Genomic DNA, 25,612 nt, shown 5'->3' on the forward strand with positions numbered 1-25,612 from the left:
TTCAAGTACTCACTATGGTTAGGTTTGGTTTAGTATAATAATGCTTAATGTATAGTTATAACTAACAACATGCAACAAATCTAACAATGAAACTGTTAAATAAAGTGTTACTGTATTTTCTTATGGGACATAAGAATGCCATTTTAGTAGGCTACTTTCAAAATAGTTTTATGTGACGGTTCTGCTTCTGCCATTGTTGGGACCATAGGTGAACTTGGAACCGTGCTCTTCGCCACACCACGTTCGCATTGCAAAGCGCATGCGTGACTCCTCCATCCTCCGAGTCCGGATCCTCGAGGTTTCCCTTATCTGTCTTTGTGCTACGTTTATTTTGTAATGAGCATGCGCAGTGTCAGTCCTAAGTCTCAAGGGATCCGTTTCTGGTTTTGAGGGGCGTTTAGTGGGCACGCGCAGGCTCCTTCCAGGTCCGTTTGGTTTTGTGTTAGGCATGCGCAGCCTCGGTACTGAGTCTCAAGTGATCCGTTTCGGGATTTGACGTACGGTCATTGTAGCGGGCCATAGTTCCATTCCTGAATCAAAAATGGTCCGTTTTAGGTTTTGAGAGATTCCCTGAAGCTTCGTTCCTTCCACCAGCGCGCAGTGTGTGATGTGAGGACGCTGAGCGCGTCTAGTTTCGCGTCGCCTCCCCTTTGTAAGCTCTTTGTTTGGGCGGTGCACTTAATAAGAGCAGACATCGTGTGAAGTCCACCATTTTTGAGACAATTCCTGTTTGCACGCATTTGTAAAAGCGAGTGTTCAGTAATGTCGGTGGGACTGGAATCTGGGTTTTCTAGCGAGGAGGTGCTGAATATTCGCTTTCCTCTTCACCGGGCGTGCAGAGATGGAGATGTGGGCGCGCTGTGCTCGCTCCTCCAGTGCAGCGCAGACCAGCTCTCGGTGGAGGACTCCTTCTACGGGTGGACGCCTCTACACTGGGCTGCACACTTCGGCAAGGTACATCATCATCACGCACAGTTAAATCATCACCCTGCCTCAATGTGCACAATATTCGTTACTCCCCATAAGATCATAAAGTCATTCGCGATGGTATTCAAACCGCGCCAGAACAGAATCAGATTATTAATCCGGGCAAATGTCATCGTGTTGTATCTGACGTGCACTGACGGTTAGTTGAAAATGCGCTTTCAGTGCGTGTCGTAAACCTCAGGCAGTTTGGCTTGGATTTCCTTTTCATTTGTTTTTCCGTTTTACTATGTCGTGATTATAAGCTTGTACTAGAAGCCAAGAACGATACGAAGACGATTTTTTAACGTTGCAGTTAAAACAGGATCCTTTAAGACGTAGAAAAGAAATGCAGTTGCTGCTGACGATGACATGAAGAGCAGCTAATGTAATTTTTGCATTCCATATAAAATATCACACGTACAAATATGTTGTATTGATTTATTCATTCATTTTATACTATATAACGTTAGCTTATGACAAATAAATAACACTTTAATTTTACTTTGCCATATGAATTACCGTCATCAGAGGAATATTTCGATAATTTCTGTTTAGACACGATGAAAGTAAAACGGTTAACGTTACACTGATTTAAAGGGATGGTTCACCCCAATAATTAGGCCTAACGTTACTTGCCCACATTATTCCAAACCTGCATTTTTCTTCTATTGAACACAAAAGAAGATATTTTAAATCATGTAGTGAACCAGAAAGTGGACGGTAACGTTAAGTTACCCATTTACATTCGTAGTAGGAAAAAAAAAAATACAATGGAAGTCAATGCTACTGTCAACAGCATTCTTCAAAATATCATCTTTTGTCTTCAACAGAAGAAACTCATACAGGTTTGGAACTACTTGAGGGTGAATAAATGATGACACAAATTTCATGTTTGGGTCAATTAACCCTTATGAATATGTGTTTTTGATTCACATGGTCAAACATTTGAGTATTCACACAAGTGTGTTTTTATATTGATACCTGTGGGTGTAGTCTTTCCTCAGGTAATGATGCTGAACTTCAGGTTCTCCTCACTTTCTGAATGGCTACATTATTCATGTAACTGATGCCTGATGTGTCGTGTTCTCAGATGTCTCAAAGTTCCCCAACCAGATGAAGTATGAGAGACAGCAGGCTGATATAAACATCAGCCCATTGGTTTATTTTTAGAAATGTGTTACTGAAAAGGGAAACCATTTTCTCCACATTTATAGCACCACAGGATGCATGCATGAACTTGCACTGCAATCTTTCAAGGCAGTGTCAGAGTGTATAAGCTTGATCAAAAGGGTTTTAGATTCCAGCTGAATTAAAGTGATGCCAAATCTGATATATCGAGAATGGGGAAGCTGTAAACTTGCCACTCCCACTTTTACTGTGTTTTTTGCTTCATCTGGATGGGTGTAATGTCTTCTAAGCATGGGAGTGTCTTGAGGAGAATCGTTTTTAAGGCACTGCACTGTTGATTACATGAATAACAGGAAAAGTCAGAGTGACATTTGAGATCTTGCAGGAATGAGAATCAAGGAATGCTGAAAATGCTGTTGTAACCATCTGTCAAATGTACTCAATGTCTCCTTTGTCAAATGCAATTGTTTTCTTAGCCATGTGCGTTAAAGCAAGACCAATTATTACGTCTGATTTAGCTGATTAACAGAGGTGTTGTTAACCCATCGTCTGGTGTGGGAAATTTGACATTTTGCTCTTCTGACCAACATAATCAATCTCTAGCTAGATATTTGTTTCCACTTTTGTAAAGTCATAGAAATGTCATTGTGGATTTTTTTTTTTATTTTATTTATTTTGCTATTCGAACAAATTGGGAACATACAAAATGATATTTGTTGTAGTTTCCGTTCACCACTATACAAGTTTACGCAACTTAGGACAACATCCACTACTGAGAACCCCGGAAATGTGAAGGAACCTTATTAAAAAAAAACTGTATTTTAACTGTAAAATTGTATTTTAAATATGCATTTTTTTTTGTATTGTATTTTCAATATCGACATTATATATCTGCTATCCTGCTTTATCGGTATCAATTACCAACAGCTATTGAAAAGCCCATATCAGTTGAGCACTATTAAAATAAACTTTTCCTTTGTCCTCTCCCATCACCCAGCTGGAGTGTGTAATGCGTCTGATGCAGGTGGGATGTGGTGTGAACTCTGTGACCTCTCGGTTTGCCCAGACGCCTGCTCACATTGCTGCCTTTGGGGGTCATCCTCAGTGCTTGCTCTGGCTGCTGCAAGCTGGAGCTGATATAAACAGACAGGTAAGACAATTACTGTTACAATGTTAGGCCTATTTAAACTGCAGCTGTCAATGTGGAGAAAACTAAGCAGTAGTGTTGTCACGATCCTGGAATTTCCAACTTCCATACAATATCTTGAAAAATTTCGATTATTTCCGATGCCACGGGAAAAACTGTCATAAATACCGCCATACAAATCATTTGTTATTATTACATTTGAACTATGCTATATTTGAACTACCCTAAATTTACCAAAACAAAGAAACAGTAATAAAATAAGAACGAATTAACAAATCTCATACAACTTTTGTTTTTACTTCAAGAACATGAAGCTGTTTTTTGTTCAAAAAAAAAAAACTGTATGGCCTAACATTGAATTGTCATTTTACAATAAAATACATTAAAATTTGTTTGTATTTTAATGGTAAAAACTATGAACTGTCACATCATTTTCTGTGGATGTTATTTTATATAAATTTGGTTTCTTCTCATTTTTTTATATCAGTAATGAATATGTTTAGTGTTATATGTTTAATGTTTATTGCATTATTTTAGTGTGGTGTTTTATGTTTGTGTGTATGACCCTGTGTCTATATACGAGTTTGATCTCGGTCTATATATGAGTTTTGACCATGTTTTATGGACAGGCCATTTATGATTATCATGGTGATTAACAGTACATTTAACCTGTTAATCACCCAAATAAAATTGGATTATTTAAATGAGATAGATTGAAACTTCAAGTTCTCCTGTTAAAAATGATATATGGCACTTGATGCTGACTGCTATAATGGGTTAGAAAAACAAAGAAAAGAACAAGCGGTGCAGGTGCTCCAAAAATGGTCTAGGTCTTTAAGGGTTAAGGTAAAAAAGCTGATTTTGGTTGTTCGTAATTTTGGTAGATTGGTATATTAAAGGCCCTGTAGGGTTGGACGATAAAACGGTATCGGTAATTATTGATGGTACACCATTGTCAGTAACAATATTGAAAAAAATGTTTGATATAGTGCTCGATATTTAATACTTTTAATTAGAATCACAACTTTTCAATTTCTACTATAAAACGGCTCTACAGTATGTTTGTTTTGTTTACTGGCGGATGGACGTCTGACCTCACCTCAACCTTTTTTGGATGGTTCGCTTTGGCAAGCTTGTTCAAAATCCAAACAAACTTCATTTTGGCCTGATTTTGTTCATTTTTCTTCGATTTTGCTTTATTTATGGTGGCCTAAACATTATAGCCTAGCCTATCACTTAATGAAATTATTTGGGTATAAGTTCTAAAATATAAAGGTACCAATATGCTGTCCTATAAAACCTGAAACATTGTCACAGTAGTTTTTAAGGTGAAATTCTGGCAACATCTTCTGTAAATAAAATGAGATCCTATCAAGAAGAGTCCCAGCTTGATTTAAGACTGTAGTCATACCGTCAACCCAGTTTCCCCATTTGAAAGTAGAGGTGTTTGTGAATTAAGGCTTATACCAGACCCAATCAGCCTGAGTTTTCTCGGTGCAGAGTTTTTTGATTCTTCATTCATCATGACTGTGGTTGTTTCACTGTGTTCATGTGCTGCATCACTATTATGTTTTCCATATGTGCAGAATGTGGTAATCCCCATCAGCATATGAGCACATTTCCGTTTGTTCATGTATTCTCCACCCCTACCATTCATTGGTGCGTTACAGCAGAGAAATTAGATTACTAGGCCATTGTTACATAACCCGTGATGCGTTCTCCAAATATAGGCTAGTTTCACATTCCCGGTGGCTCAGACAGACAGTTCAGCATTATTCATTTAAGGGCATGACCCTTCCCACCGACTGCTCTCTCTCTCTCACACAGTCTTGTCTTTTGATACTTCGATAAGTTTTGCACACAATCTTTTCCAGTGAATAATTTTTGCTGAAAGGGTTGGGTGAAGCTCAGCCACTCATTTAAGTGTTTACTGTAGCTCTCTGTCAAAGCGAAAATTGTATTGCTCCTGCTGGGAGCGCCTTTGCTGCTCTGCCAGAATGATCCACCAGCTTCTAAATAAATGATAGGGCTGGGTTGTGACCAAGAGATTGCACTTTCACTTCCAGCAAAATTGTGAGTGCTGCCATATTCAGCACTCTAGGTAGTCTACACACATTGGGTTAGATTTTATTTTAAGGTGACCATAGTTACATGTTACTGCATGACATGTACTGTACCTTCTAATAACAGTAAATTATGCATGACCACAAGTAAATAACTCTCAATCTAACCTTAACTGTATATTAAGTACATGTTGTTAGTTAATGTGCAGTACTTAATTAAGTACTATGCATCTACCTCACCTAACAATAAAGTGTAACTAAAATTGGCTTAAAACTGAAGTAAAATTACAAAAAAAAAACATAGCCAAAAATGAGAAATGTTGCCTTAGCAACTAGCTAAGAGGAAGACAGTTTGAAATACAGTTGAAGTGCTATAATTACTCGAACTGAAACGCTAAATAAAAAAAGCACATGACAAAATTACTAAAACTAACTTGAATGAAAGTGAATTGGCTCCTTTTATTAATAAACGCTATAAAGTTAATCACAAAAAATTCTAAAATAACACTTTGCGGACATTTGCTTTATCTAATAGATCTGCTTAACCTGTCACAATTATTACATGATTGCAATTAGTTGAGTTGATCTAAATTATTTTAAGAACCACAATCATGGTTCGCTTTAAATTTCAAACACATTGTCCCACATCTTAAGCAAATACAAAGGCTAATTTCGTAGCATTTCTTTATTTGGACTGAAAGATTGAGTAGCAACCTCTGAGAGTGTCGTTTCTGCTGCACGCTGACATTACAACTGTGACATTCTGCTCTCACTTTATTTGAAGGTTCACATAATGTAGTAAGTTTTGCTGGTTTGGTTATCAGACATGCAGAAGACGAGTTAAAAAAATGAAGAATTTGAAATGGAAAGATATTGCAGTTGCAAAACAATTAAAATAATTTTTGTGACAAATGATCTTCAGACAAAATTTTCCAACTGGTGCTTTAGATTTTCTCTATCTTTCTCTCTCTGTTTGTTTGTTTGTTTTGTAGGACTATGTTGGTGAAACCCCCCTCCACAAAGCGGCCCGTGCAGGCAGCATTGACTGCATTACCACCCTCCTGGTCCAGGGAGCCAAGGCAGAGTAAGTCATCTCTAACTGCTGCGCAGAGTAACTGTATCTCTGTCCCTTGCATCCATTCAAATGCCCCACAGGTGCCTCATTTAAGAAGGGCTCCATCAAAACTGAAATGTGGATTCTCTTGAATGTTGGGCTCTACATGTCATTTCTTCTGCTGCATGACAATACGGGCTCTCGGCACTAGTGAATTATAGTTAGACCATGTTGAATTAAGATTGTATTAACCCTTTTCTGTAAAGACAAATGAGCCCCATTGTCATGAGTGGTAGAAAACTGACTGGTTTTCAATCTCACATTTTCACTTGATTTTAAAACTTGCATGCATGAGTTATAATAATTAATAATAATATAATATAATAATAATAGAGTTAAAATAATTTTTAACTATTTTTATATATAGCCTATGTTTATATGCAGTTAACTGTTAAAGATTTACGCCATGGAAGTGAGGCTGTTACAATTTGTACCTAAAAATGTTATCTGGCGTTGCATGACATGAAACCAATATTAAAAAGACATAAATATTGAATAAATATGCATATATTAACAACATTGTAATCAAGTCAGATCTGTTAGTCAGATTTTTCTGCTGATTATTTTAGATTTTATAATGATTTGAAAGCTTTTTAATATGTGAAGGACATGAATTTTTAGTTTATGAAAAAATGGTACAGTTTTGGACAATACAAGTCTGTATATTGCTACTATTAAAAAGAAAAGCCTACAGTGTTTTTGGATGACGAGATATTTTTCACTAAAGTTTGTGTGTTATTGAGTAAACCTTTAAAGGGATAGTTCACCCAAAAATGACAATTATGTCATTAATTACTCGCCCTCATGTCGTTGCTTCATCTTCGGAACACAAATAAAAATATTTTTAATGAAATTAAGAGCTTACAAGCCCCAGGAATGTAGTAAAAACATCATTAAAGTAGTCCATGTATAACTTCGGTGTTTAACCTCAATTTTATTAAGCTATGTGCTTCGTGCAACAACAAAAAAACATAATTTTCAACTTTATTTACAAAATATTAAACTCCAACGCACGTTAAATGCAATACGTCTGCTCATGTGTCAACACAACACGAATGCGTGTTGGTAAATTCTTTTTGCACAAAGCAAGCACTCGCTTTGGAATCACATGGATTACTTTAATAATGTCTTTACTACCTTCCTGGGGCTTAAAAGTGGTAGTTGCTTGGGCTTTAATTGGAGGGATAGAAACCTCTCAGATTTTATTAAAAAAGATCTTCATTTGTGTTCTGAAAATTAACGAAAGTCTTACGGGTTTGGAACGACATGAGAGTGAGTGATTGTTCACAGAATTGGCAAAGGTTTGGGTGAACTGACCCTTTAATGTATTAGATGCCATGAACTAACAATTTTTACAGCATTTAATTTATAAATATATATTTTTGTTTAATGATGTTAGTTCATGATACATTATGGATAACATTTATCCAAGATTTCTACATGCTGTTGTTGTTAGTTCATGATGCCTAATGATGGATTAACTGATTTTTACCAAACTGAACCCTGCTGTTATGCACCTCTATACACAGTTTAGTACAGCTTTTGTCCATTTTGCTAGACCAGAGTTGCCCAATCCTGTTCCTGAAGATCTTCCTGCAAAGTTCAGGTCCAACCCTAATCAAACACAACTAAAGCAGCTAATTAACATATTCAGGAGCAAGATCAGGGTTGGAACTGAACTCTGCAGGTGGACCTCCAGGAACAGGATTGGACACCCGTGGTCTCTCAGCTATACATCAAGATTCAATGTTGAATGTATATTATTTTTTTTTTGTTGTTAAAGCTGAAAATGTGATTCTGAAAAGTGACCTAAATACACTCTAATGTATTTTGATGGAGCTCTTCTGAAATATTTGACCAGATTTGGTGTTATTGGCTTGATTTTGCCTAAATGTGAAATGTATTCTGAATTTAGTAATTTGATGATCTCTATCATGTCTTCTATAATCCCCTGTGAAGTGCGGAGGTACAGTAATATCCTTTTTGTTTTCTTCACTTTTTGATTTTAAATGTGTTGTCATAACAAGGTTGCAAACAGTTGCACATTTCCTCATAGCTCAAAAGCGAACAACAACTGTTGCTATTTTAATTGTCCTGAGAAGGATTTTTTTTTTCTTGTTGGGAGATGAGATGAAATGAAGTGTGAGAGCCCCTATAGTATCATGGATGAATTGAGCTCCATTCACAATGTCTCTGCAGTGTCATTATTTGGCTAATAAATTTGATATTTCCTAGAAATCTAAAGGCCCATTCACACCTATAACGATAACTATTAGCGTCCACACCAACGTATGATAATGTCCTGTTTACTATAAGCACGCGCTGCAGTTTTGGTGTCTGCTACTAAAAATACTCAATCTCTTTAAAGCAGGATGGATTATGATTGGCGGTTAATGTTTTTTATCCTTCATATGCTGGAAAAGTGATTAGAATGATAAAAAAAATGTTTCCTCTCTAATCTGTTATCGTTATAGTTGTGGTGCGGACTTGTGGTGCGGACTGCGTCATTATTTTTAAGACACTTTTTGAACTATATCTTAAATTAAATTACTAAAAGATTTTCTTTTAAAATAGAATTAAAATTTTAAATTGTCATCATTTACTCACCCTTATGTTGTTCCAAACCAGTTCTGCTAAACACACAAAAGAAGATAATTTGATGAATGTTGGTAACCAAATGGTTGGAGTTGTATAGAGTTGTACATCAACTGTTTGGTTATCGACATTCTTCAAAATATCTTCTTTCTCATACAGGTTTGGAACAATTTGAGGGTGAGTAAATTATGACAGAATTTATTTTTGGGTGTATTCTGTATTTGGGTGAAAACACTGTATTCTATTTTAAACGAAAATAATAATAGAAAATAATAATAATAAAATATAGAAAATAACTTTTTTAAACAGAAAAACTAAAAAAAAAAAGGTAGCTACAAATCTATGCCAATACAGTTCATCATCCAATGCTGAAGAGTTTATTTCCAACCTGATGCAACATACCTGTTTGAAAGCTTCTAGTTTCCCTGATAAGCTGGTTCTGGTGTTTGGGATTAGGGTTGGAGGTAAACTAAGCAGAAAAGCCAAGGAGCAGTATTGGACACCACTGACAGTCTTAGCCTTAGACGTGTAGATCTGCTTCACATTCTCTTCACCAACACCTTGTTTAGCATTTAGATTCATGTTAGTATATGGCTGTAGTTTGACCTGCTCATACAGCATATGTTATAAAACGTGCAGTTGACTTTGCAGAGGGATTTTGATGGAAGCTCATACAAGAATCTTGATCGTTTGTCTACAGATCTCCAGAGTTTTGCAACAAGGCTCTCGTAATAAGATTAGGTTTTAGAAGTATGACCAACTGTATATTCAGAATTGTCACTTGAATAAAAAAATGCACACATTCAGTGGTGCAGGAGTGTCCTTGTTGCTCATTCTGGAGAAATACAACGGTTGAATCTTAACAGACTCTCACCATTTCATATCTCTTGACAATGAAAAATACCACTTGGGAATTTAAGGCATACTTGGACATAATGAATAACTGGAAATAATCTGTTCTTCCACAGAGGCACATCTATACTTCAAAACAACCTTTCTATTACAGACTGAAACATTTTAATACATTTTTGCTCAATTGGTATAATTTGTACTTTTTTTTTTAAATGAATGCTTAAAATGAAATTTAAAATCTAAATTTAAAACAGATCATGAAATTGCAAAATAGTCTAAAATCTATTGTGCTTGATTGGTTCGTAATATATGTGCATTTATGCTATCTACATGTATTTTCTGTGTTAAAACTAACATTAGTTGATTCAAAGAAAGTCCTATTTTGTACAACAAAGTATGATGTGTTTTGTGGAACAGCGGCCATCTTAGTAGTGTTTCTTGCAGATGTTTGGTCTAAAGAACACATGTCTGTCGAAAGCACTACAACAGCAAATTTGATCTGCAGATGTTGTGCTCCTCTTTTGAATGCCATATGGTTGTTTTCAGCAAAGTGTTAACATACATTAATATAATTTATAATAATAGTCTATGCCATTTAATTAAAACTGTTGACACTTTACTATTACCTTTAATTTGTTAACAGTTACTAAAATTATGAATTTATTCATCTATGTTAAAGTTAATTTGTAAATGTACTATTGTTAATTCATGTTTATACCATGGTCTGTCTGAATATTCGGCTGGTTCCAAGTCAGTTTATTCAGCGTTTTTCTTTCATTGACTTACACTCTCTCATACGTCACTTGCACACTTTGACCAGAGATCACACTGCACACAGAAACGTTCAGGACCACAGAAACTGATGAACACTGCCCTGCGACGTTTATTAATAAAATATCTTCATTATTTAATGGCTACATTGTTTCTCAGGAACGGGGTAACATCAGTTTTGAAATAATTAAACTCACAGCATTGCCGTTAATATAGAGAGACAGAGACGCTGCACAGATGCAGGTAATTCACACACGCATCTCATATCTCACTCTGCTTTCTGTCGGCGGTTCTTTGCCTTCACATTAAAATCGTTGTGCATTAATATATACAACTTGAAAAGCTGAAAGTATATTAAAGTATAGTTTATTGATTACCATTTACATAAATTAATAAATGCTATTCTCGTATTGTACATTGTTAGTTCAGGATACCTAATGAATTAACTGATGTTAACATTGTATAGTAAAGATAGTTTGTACATTTGAAAGAAAAAAATAAACTACATTTGTTAAAAATGTACAGTATAGAAATTACTAGAAAGTTGCATTCTGTTATTGTCACATGGTACATTTATTTAATTTAGCTGTACAATAGAATTTGTATTAAAATATAGCAACTGTTTGGCTAAATTGTTGACTTGACAGCATTTAATTATCTTCCAATCAATTGAAAATATTGAAAAACAATGCAGTGTAAATTAAAAACACTTCAAACATTCGTCAATTCAGGGGTAACATTTTGTCAATTGAAATTATTTTAAATACGATATTTTCATTCTAAATTTACATGGCAAATCTCAAATCTGTTTATGATTCATAAAATATAATCTTTTAACTAGAGAAGCTTTTAACTTTTTTCTTTAGATTGAATAGTTTACAGCCTTATATTGCACTGTTCTTAATGCGCTGTTTTCATTGAAGCACAGATGCATACAGAGACCTTTGATCACCTCGACTTTTAATAAAATGATTTCACTTCTGAATCGGTACATTATATTTCTCAGCAACAGGCGTGACATCGCTGGGTTTTAAGTAATTAAACTTGCAGCTTTGTTTTTAATAGAGAGAGACACTGCACAGATACAGGTAATTCATTTCTCTCTCTCTCTCTCTCCCTCTCGCTCTTGATAATTAATTCAAATAAGTGCTACCATTCATTCTTTCATTCATTCAAATAAATGTAATCTTACAGCACTACTTTATCTCTGTATCTGATTCAAAGCAGTCAGAGGGCTAGATCTAACAAGCCATAAGTCATGTTTACCCTTTCTGTCAAATATTGTATTGCAAACATCAATAACATCTTATGCTGGCAAATGACCATGGTATAAGCAGGATAATCCACAGCTAGCTGTGCATTAAACTATTTGAATGCACTAAGTTTCACGTTGGGTGGTTCTTTGGCTTGACAAGTTGTGCATTAGAATCATTTAATCCATAGCTAGCTGTGGAATATTCCTTACTTTTCCCTGAGTAAGTGGCATTCAAAAAAACAAAGGAGAAACATCTTGGAACTAGGGGTTGTTTTTAAGTGTTCAGTTTATAATAGTGCATGTTTATTGCCCTATTGAAAATGCTTTTGAGATAATGATGAAATGTGCATTTAGCAGCCACACAAATAGGATTTTTATTATGGCAGTATAAGCAATGTTTCAAAAGTCTTGCAGTGGTAGTGGCACTGAAGCCCCAGGCAACATTAATTCTGATGACAGCTATAGTGTGTCAGATTGAGCCAATTCAAAGCAGAAGGGAAGGTTTAAAATAAAAGAGTTTTATAATATATAGGCCTAGGTAGGAGACTGAAAGGAACGAGGGTTTTGGGTTTTTATATATAAAAAGAAAAAATCTATTTAAACATTTGCCTTAAATCCTAGACAAAATATAATTATCCCTGTCTTATTTTTATTTTATTTTTACAAATTTAAAGCTACTTTTTTCATATTGCTAAATCTGAAAACTTCAGCTAACTAGTTTTAGGTTGAGTTAGTTTGCTCCTTATCAATGGTGAGGTTGTGTCTTAACACTCACTTGCTTTCTGTTGTCTATCCTGAAATCGTTTACAGTACATAATTTTCATTAGATTTGTAAGTTCAAACACGATACGACACAAACGTCAGAACTGTCTTGTTCACCGTATTATCAGTGTAGTACATGGAAACTTTGAGTTATTCTTAGTACAGACAGAATAATATTTTTTTTTTTCTTAATTTACATGACCTAAAAAAAATTCAAAACTGGATGTTTTATCTGATTCCTCACTATTTGCAGCTTTTTTTTTAAATTGATTTCGTGAAACCCTTGTCCAGATGATGCTTAACTTTACTGGAGAAAACATGTCGGCCACCCACCAGTGAAAATATTCTGGACACTTGGAACAGACCACCATATTCTTACCTTTTTTATTTTGATCAAATTGTCTGATATTCCTTGAAGATCTCTTGAACTGAAACTGAAATCTAAACAACGAAGATGGTGAAGAGAAGACAAAGGAGCTTACAAGAAACAAACATTCACATATTGCCTTATTGCTGGAACTGTTCCTCCAGATCCCGGCAAATTTAAATTGCTTAATGTCCTCTGAAAAAGGTCCCTTTTTTTTCTTTTCTTTTTTTCCTCCAAAGAGAGTGAGAATGGATCCCCTCCAAATCCTGCTTGAATCTTAAATGCACTGGAATCAGATTCACAATTATCAACTGCACAAATGTGTATTCTCATCTAAATACGTTTTTCTTTTTCTATTGGACGTCTCCAGTTGTTCATGGCTTACTGAAAAGTCATCCACATCTTTAACTGTTTTATGGATGGACACGCTTCATACATCTCCTGTCTCATCATTGAAATCTTGGTTCTTACTTCACTCAGATGTCTTCAATAAGTCTGTCTTTATCAAACATGTCTATCATTTCAGAAGGCCAAGTGCTTTGGGGGAAAAAGTGCTTTGTCACATTTTTCTTTTTTTCTTTTCTCTCTTTCTGTGATACAGAAAGGTTTGTAACTTCTCTTTTAAAGCCTCATGGTTCTCATGTTGGTTTAAATTCACTTTGTTCAGCTTCTTATGTTCTTTACCAGTGACGTGCAAGGCGTCTAGCGTACATTTTGACAACTATTTCTCTTCATTACCTTGTTTTATTTAAATTTTGCAAAGTAGGTATTTCAGATAAAATGTCCAGTTGAAATTAACTAGTTTGGTCTAATATCCTTATAAATGTTGTTTAAATGTCCATTTATAACTCCATGTAAATTTAACTTGTTCTTTTTGAGGCACACTATATTTTTGAGGCTTAAATATGTTTACTCTGACGCACAACTCTGATTGGAACATGTTCAATTTCTCTTTATAACTTCCCTAAAGTAAATCATGTGGGGAAAAACAACACTTCTAGTTAGTCCTAAACCCTTTTAAAACACACAGTAGATGGTCCTTCTGCCATGACTATTATATATATATTTTTTTTCTCCAGGCTCCCAAAGCCCTCGATCCAAAAGTCTGACAGGAGAAAGTGTGGTTCAGGTACTATAATAGTAAAGCAGAGCAGGGTAAAGCACAGGCTTAAATATCAGAGGGTTTGCATTACTAGACCTTAATAGTATTAACAGCATTACTATTTTGTTTTAACCTGTCTGCATCTATTATTCTGAGACTTTGTTCATAGAGAAACTGTTTGTATTTACAATGTCGCCTGCAGAATTTAAGCTATGATATGATTACCTTATAATAAAACATGTTCTTTTATGAATCATCTGTCACCTTTGTCCTTATGAAAGTGGCATGATGACAAAAGAAATGGAGATTGCATTTTGTTAACTGTTACGGCAAAATTCTAGAGAACATCTACACATCTCAATGTTTTGCAGCTATTGAATTCGAAATGACTTGACTTTTTCAAGTAATCCTAGAAAAGGGGGAGAGCATTCCAAATAGACACTGCTGACTCACTCCAAGTTCCCTCAACGAAACTACACTGTTGTGGCATTAGGAGTGTTCTCACTATCGCTCCCTTCAGTATCAACACACTGGCAAACTGTTGAGGTATTTCATGCGGTGATTGGTTTTACTGATAGGACATTTTGTACCTAGAACTTTCAAAAGACAAATTTTTTGTTATGTTTTTCATTTTATTTTATTTTTTAGATCTAGTTTTTGTTTTTGACCTGCATGCTTTGCTTAATTGTGCCCTTAAATCAATGCAGTTGATGTTTTTTTTTTTTTTTATAGACTAACCATAGGACGTATATAGGACAGGTCTAATCAGTCCCTTAGTCACGTCCAGAGTAAGCATGGTCTGATGCTCAGGAAGATATGTGGTAGGGCTATGGAAGAGAATTTATGAAGTTGAAATAGAGAGTAGCAAAGCATATCAGGAATGAAGAAACAAAATGAATGCTTCTGTTTCATTGCTGAAATAAAACTTTAATTTACCAAACCAAAGTGAAATTGTAATTTGCCAAAGCGATACAGTTATTCACACTGTATTGAACATTGAAATTACCAGGAAACAGTGGCAAACCTGGCAGGTCTAATGTATATATATATATATATATATATATATATATATATAAACCTATTTTACAACCTATGTTAGAAAATTGCAAGTTAAAGGAATTGTTTGCCCCAAAATTAAAATTGTCATCAATTACCCACTCATGTTATTCCAAACCTATTTGACTTTTGTTAATCTTCGAAACGATGAAATTTAATGAAAACTGAATGATTTCTTTCCCTCCATTGAAAATTGTATTCCACCAACATATCAACAGGTCCTAAAGAGATTGGAAAAGTAATCAAATGACTTAGAAGTCTTCTGAGACATGATTATGTTATGCAATGAACAGCTTTAATGTAGGCTTTTGTTCACATATAACATGAACACGAAGCTCAACCAAACTTGTTTGACGCATGAGAATAAATCTTGTTGGTTCTTATGCCTTATGCAAGCACTGTTGAGCTTCTGTTTGCCATACCACTTGATGAACTCTTTGTTTGTTGGGTGAGCTTCAAAGTTTTGGTTTAATGTACTTTTAATAGAGAGACCGAAATCTCATAGGTTTAATTAAAATGTCTTCATTTTGTGCGTCGAAGATAAATGAAAGGTTTGTAACGACATGAGGGTGTGTAAATTATGACAGAACTTTAATTTCATGGTAAACTAACCCGCAATGTGCAACTCCTTAGTTTTAATTACAATTATTAAATAAACATGCTTTAAAATCAACCGAATCAATAAACAGTGCAGAACTCTAATTTCATGGTGAACTAACCCATAATGTGCAACTCCTTAGCTTTAATTTAAATTATTAAATATACATGCATTAAAATCAACCGAAGCAATAAGCAGTGCAGGCCAGTAAGTACTATTTCAATAGCATATCGTAATGATAATTCCCAATTAAAAGTGTGGGACTGTGGGTATCTGCAGGTTAGAGCAATGGGCGTGCTGAAAGGTCTTTTCAATTGGTAAAGTTAGGTTGTGGGGTAAGTTTAGGGGTTAGATTCTGTTGTAACATTGTTATCTTTCAGCATGTCCATAACGACCTGGAGCTATCCCTGTCTCTAAAACTCAGCAAATCAGTATGTCAAGGATTTGCTGTTCATTACCACCGCTTCCGTGTTCAGGTTTTAACACATCTTGTATGAAAAGTACCTGTACACATGACCGGTGACAAAAATGCAAGAAAAGCTTGACGTGCATCTGCAACTGTACATTATTTAAGGGTGTTCTATTTGTTATTTTAACATTTCATTCATAATGGTTTTCCTTTAAACCAGTCTAAAATGCACTGCCTGGGTGGGGAAAAGTCGCTCCTTGGATGTTTATGACTGGATCATTATTGCAGTGATTATTATGTTTCTAGCATCGTATATGTTTGGCAACAGGTCTTCTAACCCTAATTGATGGGGAGTTTCGCTTTTAATTTATTAAACACCCTTGTAGGAAGACACATCATGACCATATTCCAGGATGACAATGTCAAGATATACAGGCTCAAATTGTGAAAGAATTGTTGGTAGGAGCAAACATTCATTTACATCAAGATGTGCACCAATTTTTTGGTCAAGATCTTTTATTGACAATTTAAGAGTCCAGCACCCTATAAAGTCTACTCCAGCCTAACCCAAAGACTTTCAATGAATTTAAGGTCTGAATTTTAGATCACAGCAATAAGGATCCAGTCATAGACTATATAAAGTATTTGCCCATTCAAATCCAATCCAGTGACTATTTTTTGGCCGGAGAAGTGTATTTCAGTAGGCTATCTTCCCTCATAACCGTTAATATAACAATCCAATAAGAGAGCCTAATTTTTATGCCTAAATACTCCTTCACCTTTCTCGTCTTCCGAGTGGACATTACTGATTTTTCCACCACTCCAGATAAATAATGTATCATTTTTTTAAATGTAACATTAACATGACAGTAATTTCAACATGGGCTTTGTAACAACATAGAGCAAAACATAAATGGGCAAAAAAAAAGATTTTATACTAGCATTTCCAATGTAGACTTAGCAGCATCGTCGTTTAGTCGACAAGTCTCGCGCATCCCTACTTAAAATCGTAAAAAATTGTGAATGTATTTGTGAATCCAATTCAGAAATGTAGCAAAATGCCATTTGAGGTAATAAAATGAATGAGGACACCAGAATAAATCTGTGGTAATAAACCATCTTGGTTACATATTTAAGAGGCTAATTCAAGCAAATTCAATTTGTGAATTTATGAAAAAATTATGAGCAACAGGTTAGATTTAGAGTAATTTAAGACTGTGTGACATATCTACGTGTCAAAGTATGAATATATGCTTGTATGTAAACAGTCTTTGTAAAATAGTGTTTGATATTGTCAGAGAGGTTCTATATTGTCGGTTAAAGTGATAAAATTATGTAATTTGCTCACCCCTCAAGTTGCTCCAAACCTGTATTCATTTTGTTCTTCTGCTGAATGTAAAAGAAGATATTTTGAAGAATATGGGTAACCAAGCAGTTGATGGACCCCACTGAATTACACAGTATGGAGAAGAAGAAAAATACTGGAAGTGGAAGTCAGTGGGGTCCATCAACTGTTTGGTTACCCATATTCTTCAGAATATCTTATTTTGTGTTCAGCAGAAGAAAGAAATGAATACTGGTTCTGGACAACTTGAGGGGTGAGTAAATGATGGCAGAATTTTATTTCTGGGTGAACTTTTTAGTTCACCTGAATCTGATTAGTAGAGAAAAATGTATTTGCAAGTCCATAGTTTAATGCAACAGCATATAAACATAACGTCGACAGCAGTTTACAAAAAAATAAAAAATTGCCAGACATTAGTATGTTCAGTTTACTGTCACATAATGGGAAATGACATAACTTGGCAATTTCTAGACTGAATCTTATATTCTGTACACACGGAATGAGAGGGGATTTAGAAAACTTTACACCATAGTGTAACCAAATTACTGTAAATTTTGACCCAAACACTATAACATGTCTCCATTCAAAAAACGCAATGTAAATATACATAACTTATTGTATTAACTGCCACAATTTGAATTTAATTTATTTCAATTCTAAATAATCAGAACTCAAGTAGCAGTGAGGAAACAAAATGAAAATCAATGCGAATGAATAGCAGGGTTTCTATTCATGTATCTTTTACATTTACTTTAACTGAAATGACCTCTAATTAAAGGTACCAGAAATCTGATGTAACTGTGGACAATGTGTAAACAAAACACCAAACAGTTTTCAAAAAATATGGCTTTTTAAATTGAACTGGCACTTAGGTTTCAAGCATCTAATTCGGGGGACATTAGGCTTGTGCAAGAAAAGTACACCCATTTCTTTTTCTTTTTTTAGTGACATTATATTATCTGTGATCTACAATTATTGAGTTGCCTGCTGCAGCAAAAGCTGAAAGCAAGGGTTAGACTCCTTGCAACCATCAAAGTAAAATGTACTATTTCAGATTACATGATACGTTTCTCATTTGATTAAGTGATGTTTAACAACGGTATTTGTCCTACATTGGCAATATGAATGTACAATATAAATAACTATCGAGGTCATAAAAGCAGCAAAATAAACTTACCCTAAGGAACTAATTAATCTGAATTGTATTTTATGTTCAAGTCACTCACAGATTTGGGCCAATAAACAGTGGATGAATTTGAACTATTAAGATGTTGTCCACATGATCATTGTGTTTGTGTTGGAAATTATTTCAGATTTCTTGCACCCTAAGAGGTTCATTTCCAATTGAGACCTGCCAGGATGGCCACACATCTTCTGAAGTATTTGTTACAAATGTCTTTTTGACATCAGAACATCCGAGAAGCATTCATATTTTTCTTCAGATTTGGGTAGGAATAATTGGGGAGGGTCTGTTCAATGGAAATTGTTTTATTTTTATTTTATTTGCTGGAAATTGTATATTATTTTTAGATGTATGATTTGAAAATGTTTTATGTGTTGGAATGAATGTGGGTGTGTGGACTGTGATTTAGTTAGAGATTAAAAAAAAAAAAACATGTTCTAATGAATACTATGATGATGGTTTTATAATGAATCCATGAATGAGCAAAACCTTTTCTTAAAACCACAAGCAAACCCCTTACTTCATGTATGTAACTCAGTGGTAGCGCATAAAATACATCAATTAAAATGGATAAAGTGAGTTTAATTGTTACCTAATGATTATTTGCTCAGTCTATCATTTAATATTAAATATATTTATGAAATGCTTTCTTTTGCACAAATTTCACACAGGTTAAGGTTCATGAAAATGAGATATAGGGTTTAGGAGACTGCCAGCATTGTCTTTCCTCTTTCCAATCAAATACCAAGGTCTTGGCACCTAAGCCTCATTTCCTCTTTACTCACAGTGATTTACTTGTTCTTCAGACTGTGCTATTGATGTGCTAAAATATCTTGGACATTTTTGGAGGCAGACCAACAGTACACATTTTCAGACTCTTCCTAATCAAACACAATTCAGCTCATAAGCTTGTTGGTAGAGACTTAAAACAGAGATACCCTTCATTTGAATATGCCAAGGCTAATTCCCTTCTATACAGTTGGGAAATAACTGTATGAATTCAGATATACTACTCTTTTTATGTAGTTTTCATGAAACGGTAAGTGTAAAATACCCAGATTACCCACTGCCTAGGTTCTGAAGTGCACATCTGATGGACACTTCAATGTCCCATGAGGCCACGAGACAGGTGTTGTGAATGGAGGAGAAGCAACATAACATTTTCCTAAACTTGAAGGCCCCTCCCAAGTCACTCATGAAATGTATGGTAAGGGAGATATCCAAAATGTGTTCTGTTGGTGTCCCTATAGGAAAAGTGTTGGAAAACATTGATCTAGGTTATGCTTTTCTGCAATAGATTAAGTAAAATGTTCTTAATGGGTCCTTAATGCAATGTGGAATGATGTATTGTAGGTATAAATTTCTCTTATCGCCAGTCAATTTAAGTGTAGTTTGTAACAAATATTGGATCTAGTCTTAGCTTCGATGTAATATGAATAAAGAGTGTGGCAAAAGCTGGCAGTTACTCAAACCCCATACAGATACACACACATTTGCTTATAAGAGAGAACAACACACAAATTAGTGACATTAAACAAATTATTGGAGTTTCTGAGGCTAGTCTGTGTGTAAACAGTGTACTGCGCTGCCAAGAGTGACATTACTGTATTCTCACCGCATTCAGGATAGAAGTGTTAACTGGAGTCGCAGGGGTAAGTGTGAACAGTTATTTTGTCCTTGATTTTGTTCATTCATGTATTCTGGTTCTTCACTGCAATAGAAAATGACTGTTGATGCCAAATGCACACTCTCAATCCTTTCTTGTCATCATGTCTAATTTTAAATGGGATTGCATCTCACATTAGCCTTTTAATGCTTTACGGTATCAGCTTTCACCATTTGATCAAATCTTTCCTTGATGAAGCCAGGATGCTTTTCTCTTTAACTTGCTGTACTGTTATCTTTGAGTGTTTAAAGAAGAATTTCCTGACCAGGTCTTGCTCCTCTTGTCGCTTTCAAGCTGTCTTTTTTCAACCATGCGAATGAAGATTCAGCCAGCATAAAACCTCTTTAAGGGACAAGTCACTTTCTTTTTTTCTTATCAGAAGATGGATTTCCACGATATTTTCATTCAGCTTTCCAGGCCACTAATTGCAGATTCAAGAAGACTTGTACTGACTTTGTTTGTCTACAGTTCTATCTACAGTTATTGTCATCTTAATTTCAACTGCTTCACTATGTTTATTAATAGCATTATTAAACAATAGCATTATTTCCTTTTCACTATTTTTACATGAATCATTTGTCCAGTTCATCTCTTGCATTGAAGAGAATTCTTGGAAAAATTAATTTAGCAGTGCCAAACTCCCCTTGCCAGTCAATCTTGTGGAAATAATCTCTCCACTTGTGGAAATTTGCCATTGACGGATATTTAACATTGACTGGTGTAATAGAATTATGGTTATTTGTGTTTCTTCTTTTTTTTTTCTTGTCTACGCGTGTATGCTTCAATGGTTTTTCATTTTCTATTGCAGTTGAGAAGTCACAACATTATAAATGTCTTTAAATTATATACATTTTCAATGATTTGTCCATTTTGTTTTACCCTGATTAAAGAAAAAATGTCAGAAATAAAATAGGATATGAAATGCAGAAAGGGACCGTGTGTTTGTGTGTGTGAGTGGTTTACAAACATTTACCACAGTGCAGCAATGTTAACATGCTAATTTTATCATTGCGCAGCATGAGGAACGCTAGTGGACTGACCGCAGCTGACCTAGCCCATGCCCAGGGCTTTCAAGAGTGTGCCCAGCTGCTTTCCAATGCCCAGAACCAGCAGCTCAGTCAGCTTAACGGGTTCTCAACCAATGGCTCTGTGTGCTTTGGGGACCGCAAGCTAATCCAAGAGCGGAGCACCCTTAATGGGGTTCCCAGCCGAAAGAGGTCTCTTGATTGCATGGAGTCCAATCACATTAAGAAGGCCAGAACAGATGGTAAGTCTTGACAGTGAATTTACCATTTAAGTGCAAGAAGATGCAACCCAAAACTCAATTTGGTATTTAGACTACTTAAACACTGAATTGACAGAATTCTCTTTTGTGTCTCCTTACATTTGAGAAGACAAATACACACAAAATGACAAAATACCCATGCTGCGTATCCTCGTTAACAGTTGAATATGGCTACGTTTAGACAGTCCCATTTTTGTATATATTCGATTTGGCAAGTGTGATCACATGGAAGGTGTTTCAAGCTACATCAATATGTGGTTTGAAATCCTATTCAAGTTGCATTTCTCGAAATACGTTTCTGTCTGACTGCTCTGATCGAATTTCGCGTGGTTTGTGACTTTCTCACGCCGCATAAAACATAGCCGTCAGACGTTGTTATTGGAAACAAACATGCTTAAAGTCGCTGCCGAAACAAGACTGTGTTGTTGCAAAGTGCCGGATGAGCAGAAAAAGAACAATATAACTGAGATGTATGTTGAAACCGGCGGAGAAAAAAATCTGTTTATACCAGCCTTCTCCGGTTCTACCGCGGCCTCTGAAGATGCAGGCAGAGGTATTTGTTCACCATTGAAGACATATTTATTAATAAAAATATTAATTTTAAATAGTAAAATACATAAAGTACACATTGTCCCTTTAATGTTTGAATTTTATATTAGTTAGGCTCGGTTTTGATGTTGCATTGAAATTGGAATCAAGAATTGTGAAATGCTGGTGTCAGTTGCTTATTAAAATATGGTTAAAATCCCTATTAAAAAAGGTTACATGGGTACAAAACAATAAGTACTTTTTTGACAGGGCTGGTAAAAATCCAATCGAGTCTGTACAATATTTTTTTTTTCTCGTGAAATGCTGCTTTTGGTCATAGTGCAAAGTCATTGGACTGTCATCACCACGTTAATACCTCAACATGTGTCATTGCAGATCTCGGTTATCAGCCAGTAAACGGATCCAGCGGAAAGGACCAGATGGAGAACATGCACATGGAGTTTGGCCCACCACTGAGTACCACAGGTGGGAACCAACTCTTAAATGGATCCTTGCCTTTGGCGTCCAATGGCTACATGAGTCCAGAGCAAGACAGGGGGGTCCACATGGAGAGCTCATCCTCAAGTGGACCTTCAGTCCACAAAGAGTTGGAGGTCTTCACCGTGACCTCCATGCAGATACCGTGTCGCTGCACTAATTCCTATGCCTATTTGTAGGGGCATTTGCCTTTGCTTCATTTAAACTGTTTTGGTGATGTGTGTCTGGGAGGGAAAATAATTTAATTAGGCACACATCACAAGCATAAAACATTTGATCATAAATTACTCACACCACCCCGTCCTTTTAACTTTTGGTGGTATGCACTTTGTTCAGTAGAAGCAAATTGAGTTTTGTTTTGCACAATGACTTCCCTGAATGCCATTTTAATTTTGATTCCAAAGCGTTCCAAGAACAATTAAAATATTCAGATTTTTTTTTTTCCTCTAAAATAGTTTCATTTTTTGTTATGTGGCTGTTTATGCCCTGAAATCGATACTTGGAAAGTTTGTTATTTTCTCTTTAGTCTTGGTACGATACTGATTGACAGGTTTTGCTGTGAATCGGTATTTTTCCTGCCAAGTTCCTGCCCTTGAGTTTTGTAATGTTGTTGGATTTTGGTTCAGGCTGTTGGTTAATACTTTTGATATGAGTGGCTCATATTATTTTCCTGTAGAGTAGAAGAAAAAAAAGCCCTAATTCCAGGTGAATGGATTTTTTTTCCATGTTTGAAACATGAAATATTGTGCTTTTTTTTTTTTTTCTTGAACTTTTTATTATCTTGTTATGCCAAAGCATATCTTTTCATGAATGTATAGAGAACATCCATGGACCTTCGCTGTGCAGCTTTCATGTGTGTGTTCTTGTATGGAAGTCTAGGTGCTATTCGGTCACTTCTTTAACCTTAGACTATTTGACTATGTTAGATTGTTGTTCTTTTTCTTTCTGTTGCAAAATCTGTTGAAGAGGGTCTGTCTCATTAGATTTATTCAGTCTCAAGTCTTTATCAGTCAGGTTATAGTATGAGACTCTTTTTTTTTCCTAGCTAATATTTTGCATAGAATTTCAGTGTAGGAAATATTTGCTAAACTGATTTCGTATGATAGTAGCTATTAATTGAGAAAAAGTTGGTTATTTACATTGTACTTTATATAAATTCATATAAAAATGGTCATTTCACACAGAACAAATGGCCGAAATGTAGAAGTGCATATAGACTAATGCATGATTTCCTACTCAAACTATTCTGAATTACAAAGGGACGTCTGACTGTAAGTGCTCGTTTAAACATGAGATTGAGATGCAAAATATTGTTCATGTGTGGATGCCTAAGATTGATGCAAATGTTATTTCTATACTCATTAAATGTTCTGTCATTTAACAATCACAATTGACTCTTGGGTTTGTACTTATGAACTTAGAAGCCACATGCATGGTCATTTGATACCCTCTTTAATAGATTATAATCCAGTGGTTTGCACTTTCCTTTGTAACTCCTGAACAACTTTAGTGCTTCCACACTTTACATAAATGAGATTAAGATTGAATCCCTGTTATTTAATATTGAATAAATATGAATTCTGCAAAATATTAAAGGTTGCAGCGACTTGAAGCAGGAGTCTAATCTCGGGGTCAAATGTTCAGGTGTAATCATGATATGTAAACCAAACTGGATGGGATTTTGAAAACCCTAAACTGAACGATCTACTGAGTACCCCAGAAATGTCCACTAAAGAACGTTAAGGATGCAGAATTCAGTTTGGATCAAAGACAAAACTTGTTAGAAATTGTTGTGCAAAACAAACCCATTCAGTTAATATTATAATGTTGATGAGATTATAATTCATTTATTTTCTTTGACAGCAGGACTTCCGTTAACTGGGCGCTGCCATCCTGTGCAGCACCTCAATGGTGGTGACCTGATGCGTGGGAACGTAAATGGGAATTCAACCGATGTTGAGAACTGTGATCATTTTGGGAATGTGGGTGTTTCTTTACATATTGGTTACTGTGACAAAGGCCTTCCCTTTGGGCATCATATTGGAGATACAGCTGAGAACATGGATGACGCAAGCAGTCAGATAGAGCACCGCAAGTCAGTCAGTGTAGAGGAGCAGTATGACCACATCACCTTTAACACCATGCACCTCTATCATGGTTGTTAGGATGTCCCATCTGGACTCGTATGCCTTTATCCATAGAGAATGTGCTGAATTGCTTAAAGTCCATGTACTTTTGACAGGGTCACTGTATATGTATTTATGCAAATACATTTTTTTTTATTATTGTTTTCTAATTTTGGCCATTTAATTCAGTTGGAGAATCCCAGAAGCTGTTCATTTTTATGCATTGTTTGTAAGGACATTCATTGTAATAATTGTGCCTACATATAAAATGTAATTGTTTACTGCCAGCATTTTCTTAAATAGTAGCTAACGTTATGTACTGTGTGAATAAAATGGTTGATGAATTGACTGAATCATGAATCAATTTCCACCCTCGACCTTTTTTACATTTGTCACCGCTTGTGGTAGCCCATCTATAACTTATGGTAACGTGTTGGTGTTCACTGGTTATATTGACCTGTACAATTTCTTTATACTATAGTACACACACTTCTAAAATCAAAGGCCCTCTTTCCTAATTATTATCAAATATATGACTGAAAATGTGAACAACAAATGAACAGTAATCGTTTACCTGTTGTGAAATATCATTCACATCAGAGAGTACAATGACCGTCGTTTATTGCATTTTCCCGCCCATAACCGCTAGGTGGACACTGACCTCATTCCTCCCACAGAAACGTCATCGAGGCTGTTCCTTTGAACAAGGCCGTACCAACTATTAAAAAAATAGGGGGACTTCAGCCATTCACGTAGTCTGAGAAGAACATTTGAGGCAGATTATCTTATTGATTCT

General features: G+C 35.4%; 1 protein-coding gene across 2 annotated transcripts; it reads left to right on the plus strand.

Annotated features, from left to right (window-relative positions):
• Nucleotides 1–457: 457 nt before the first annotated feature.
• Nucleotides 458–25,165, plus strand: ankrd10b (ankyrin repeat domain 10b). Of its 2 annotated transcripts, none has more exons than XM_039683632.2 (6): nt 458–954; nt 3,092–3,244; nt 6,297–6,388; nt 21,396–21,646; nt 22,589–22,678; nt 24,557–25,165. In XM_039683632.2, the coding sequence occupies exons 1-6, from the start codon at nt 763–765 to the stop codon at nt 24,853–24,855; spliced, it is 1,077 nt and encodes a 358-aa protein (XP_039539566.2). In that variant the 5' UTR covers nt 458–762; the 3' UTR covers nt 24,856–25,165. The 2 variants fall into 2 exon arrangements, with proteins under 2 accessions (XP_039539566.2, XP_039539565.2); XM_039683631.2 differs by having other exon boundaries at nt 459–954; nt 24,554–25,165.
• The last annotated feature ends 447 nt before the right edge of the window (nt 25,166–25,612 follow it).

The sequence above is a fragment of the Pimephales promelas genome, chromosome 7 (genome assembly GCF_988280905.1).
Source record: "Pimephales promelas chromosome 7, fPimPro1.hap1.1, whole genome shotgun sequence".
In the NCBI taxonomy this organism is placed as follows: domain Eukaryota; kingdom Metazoa; phylum Chordata; class Actinopteri; order Cypriniformes; family Leuciscidae; genus Pimephales; species Pimephales promelas.

Bases quoted from the DNA above. Each gene is read 5' to 3' on its own strand.
- ankrd10b (XM_039683631.2), top strand. From the start codon at position 763: ATGTCGGTGGGACTGGAATCTGGGTTTTCTAGCGAGGAGGTGCTGAAT. The intron at 3,245-6,296 runs GTAAGACAATTA...TTTGTTTTGTAG, and splicing joins GAGCTGATATAAACAGACAG to GACTATGTTGGTGAAACCCC. The intron at 21,647-22,588 runs GTAAGTCTTGAC...GTGTCATTGCAG, and splicing joins TAAGAAGGCCAGAACAGATG to ATCTCGGTTATCAGCCAGTA.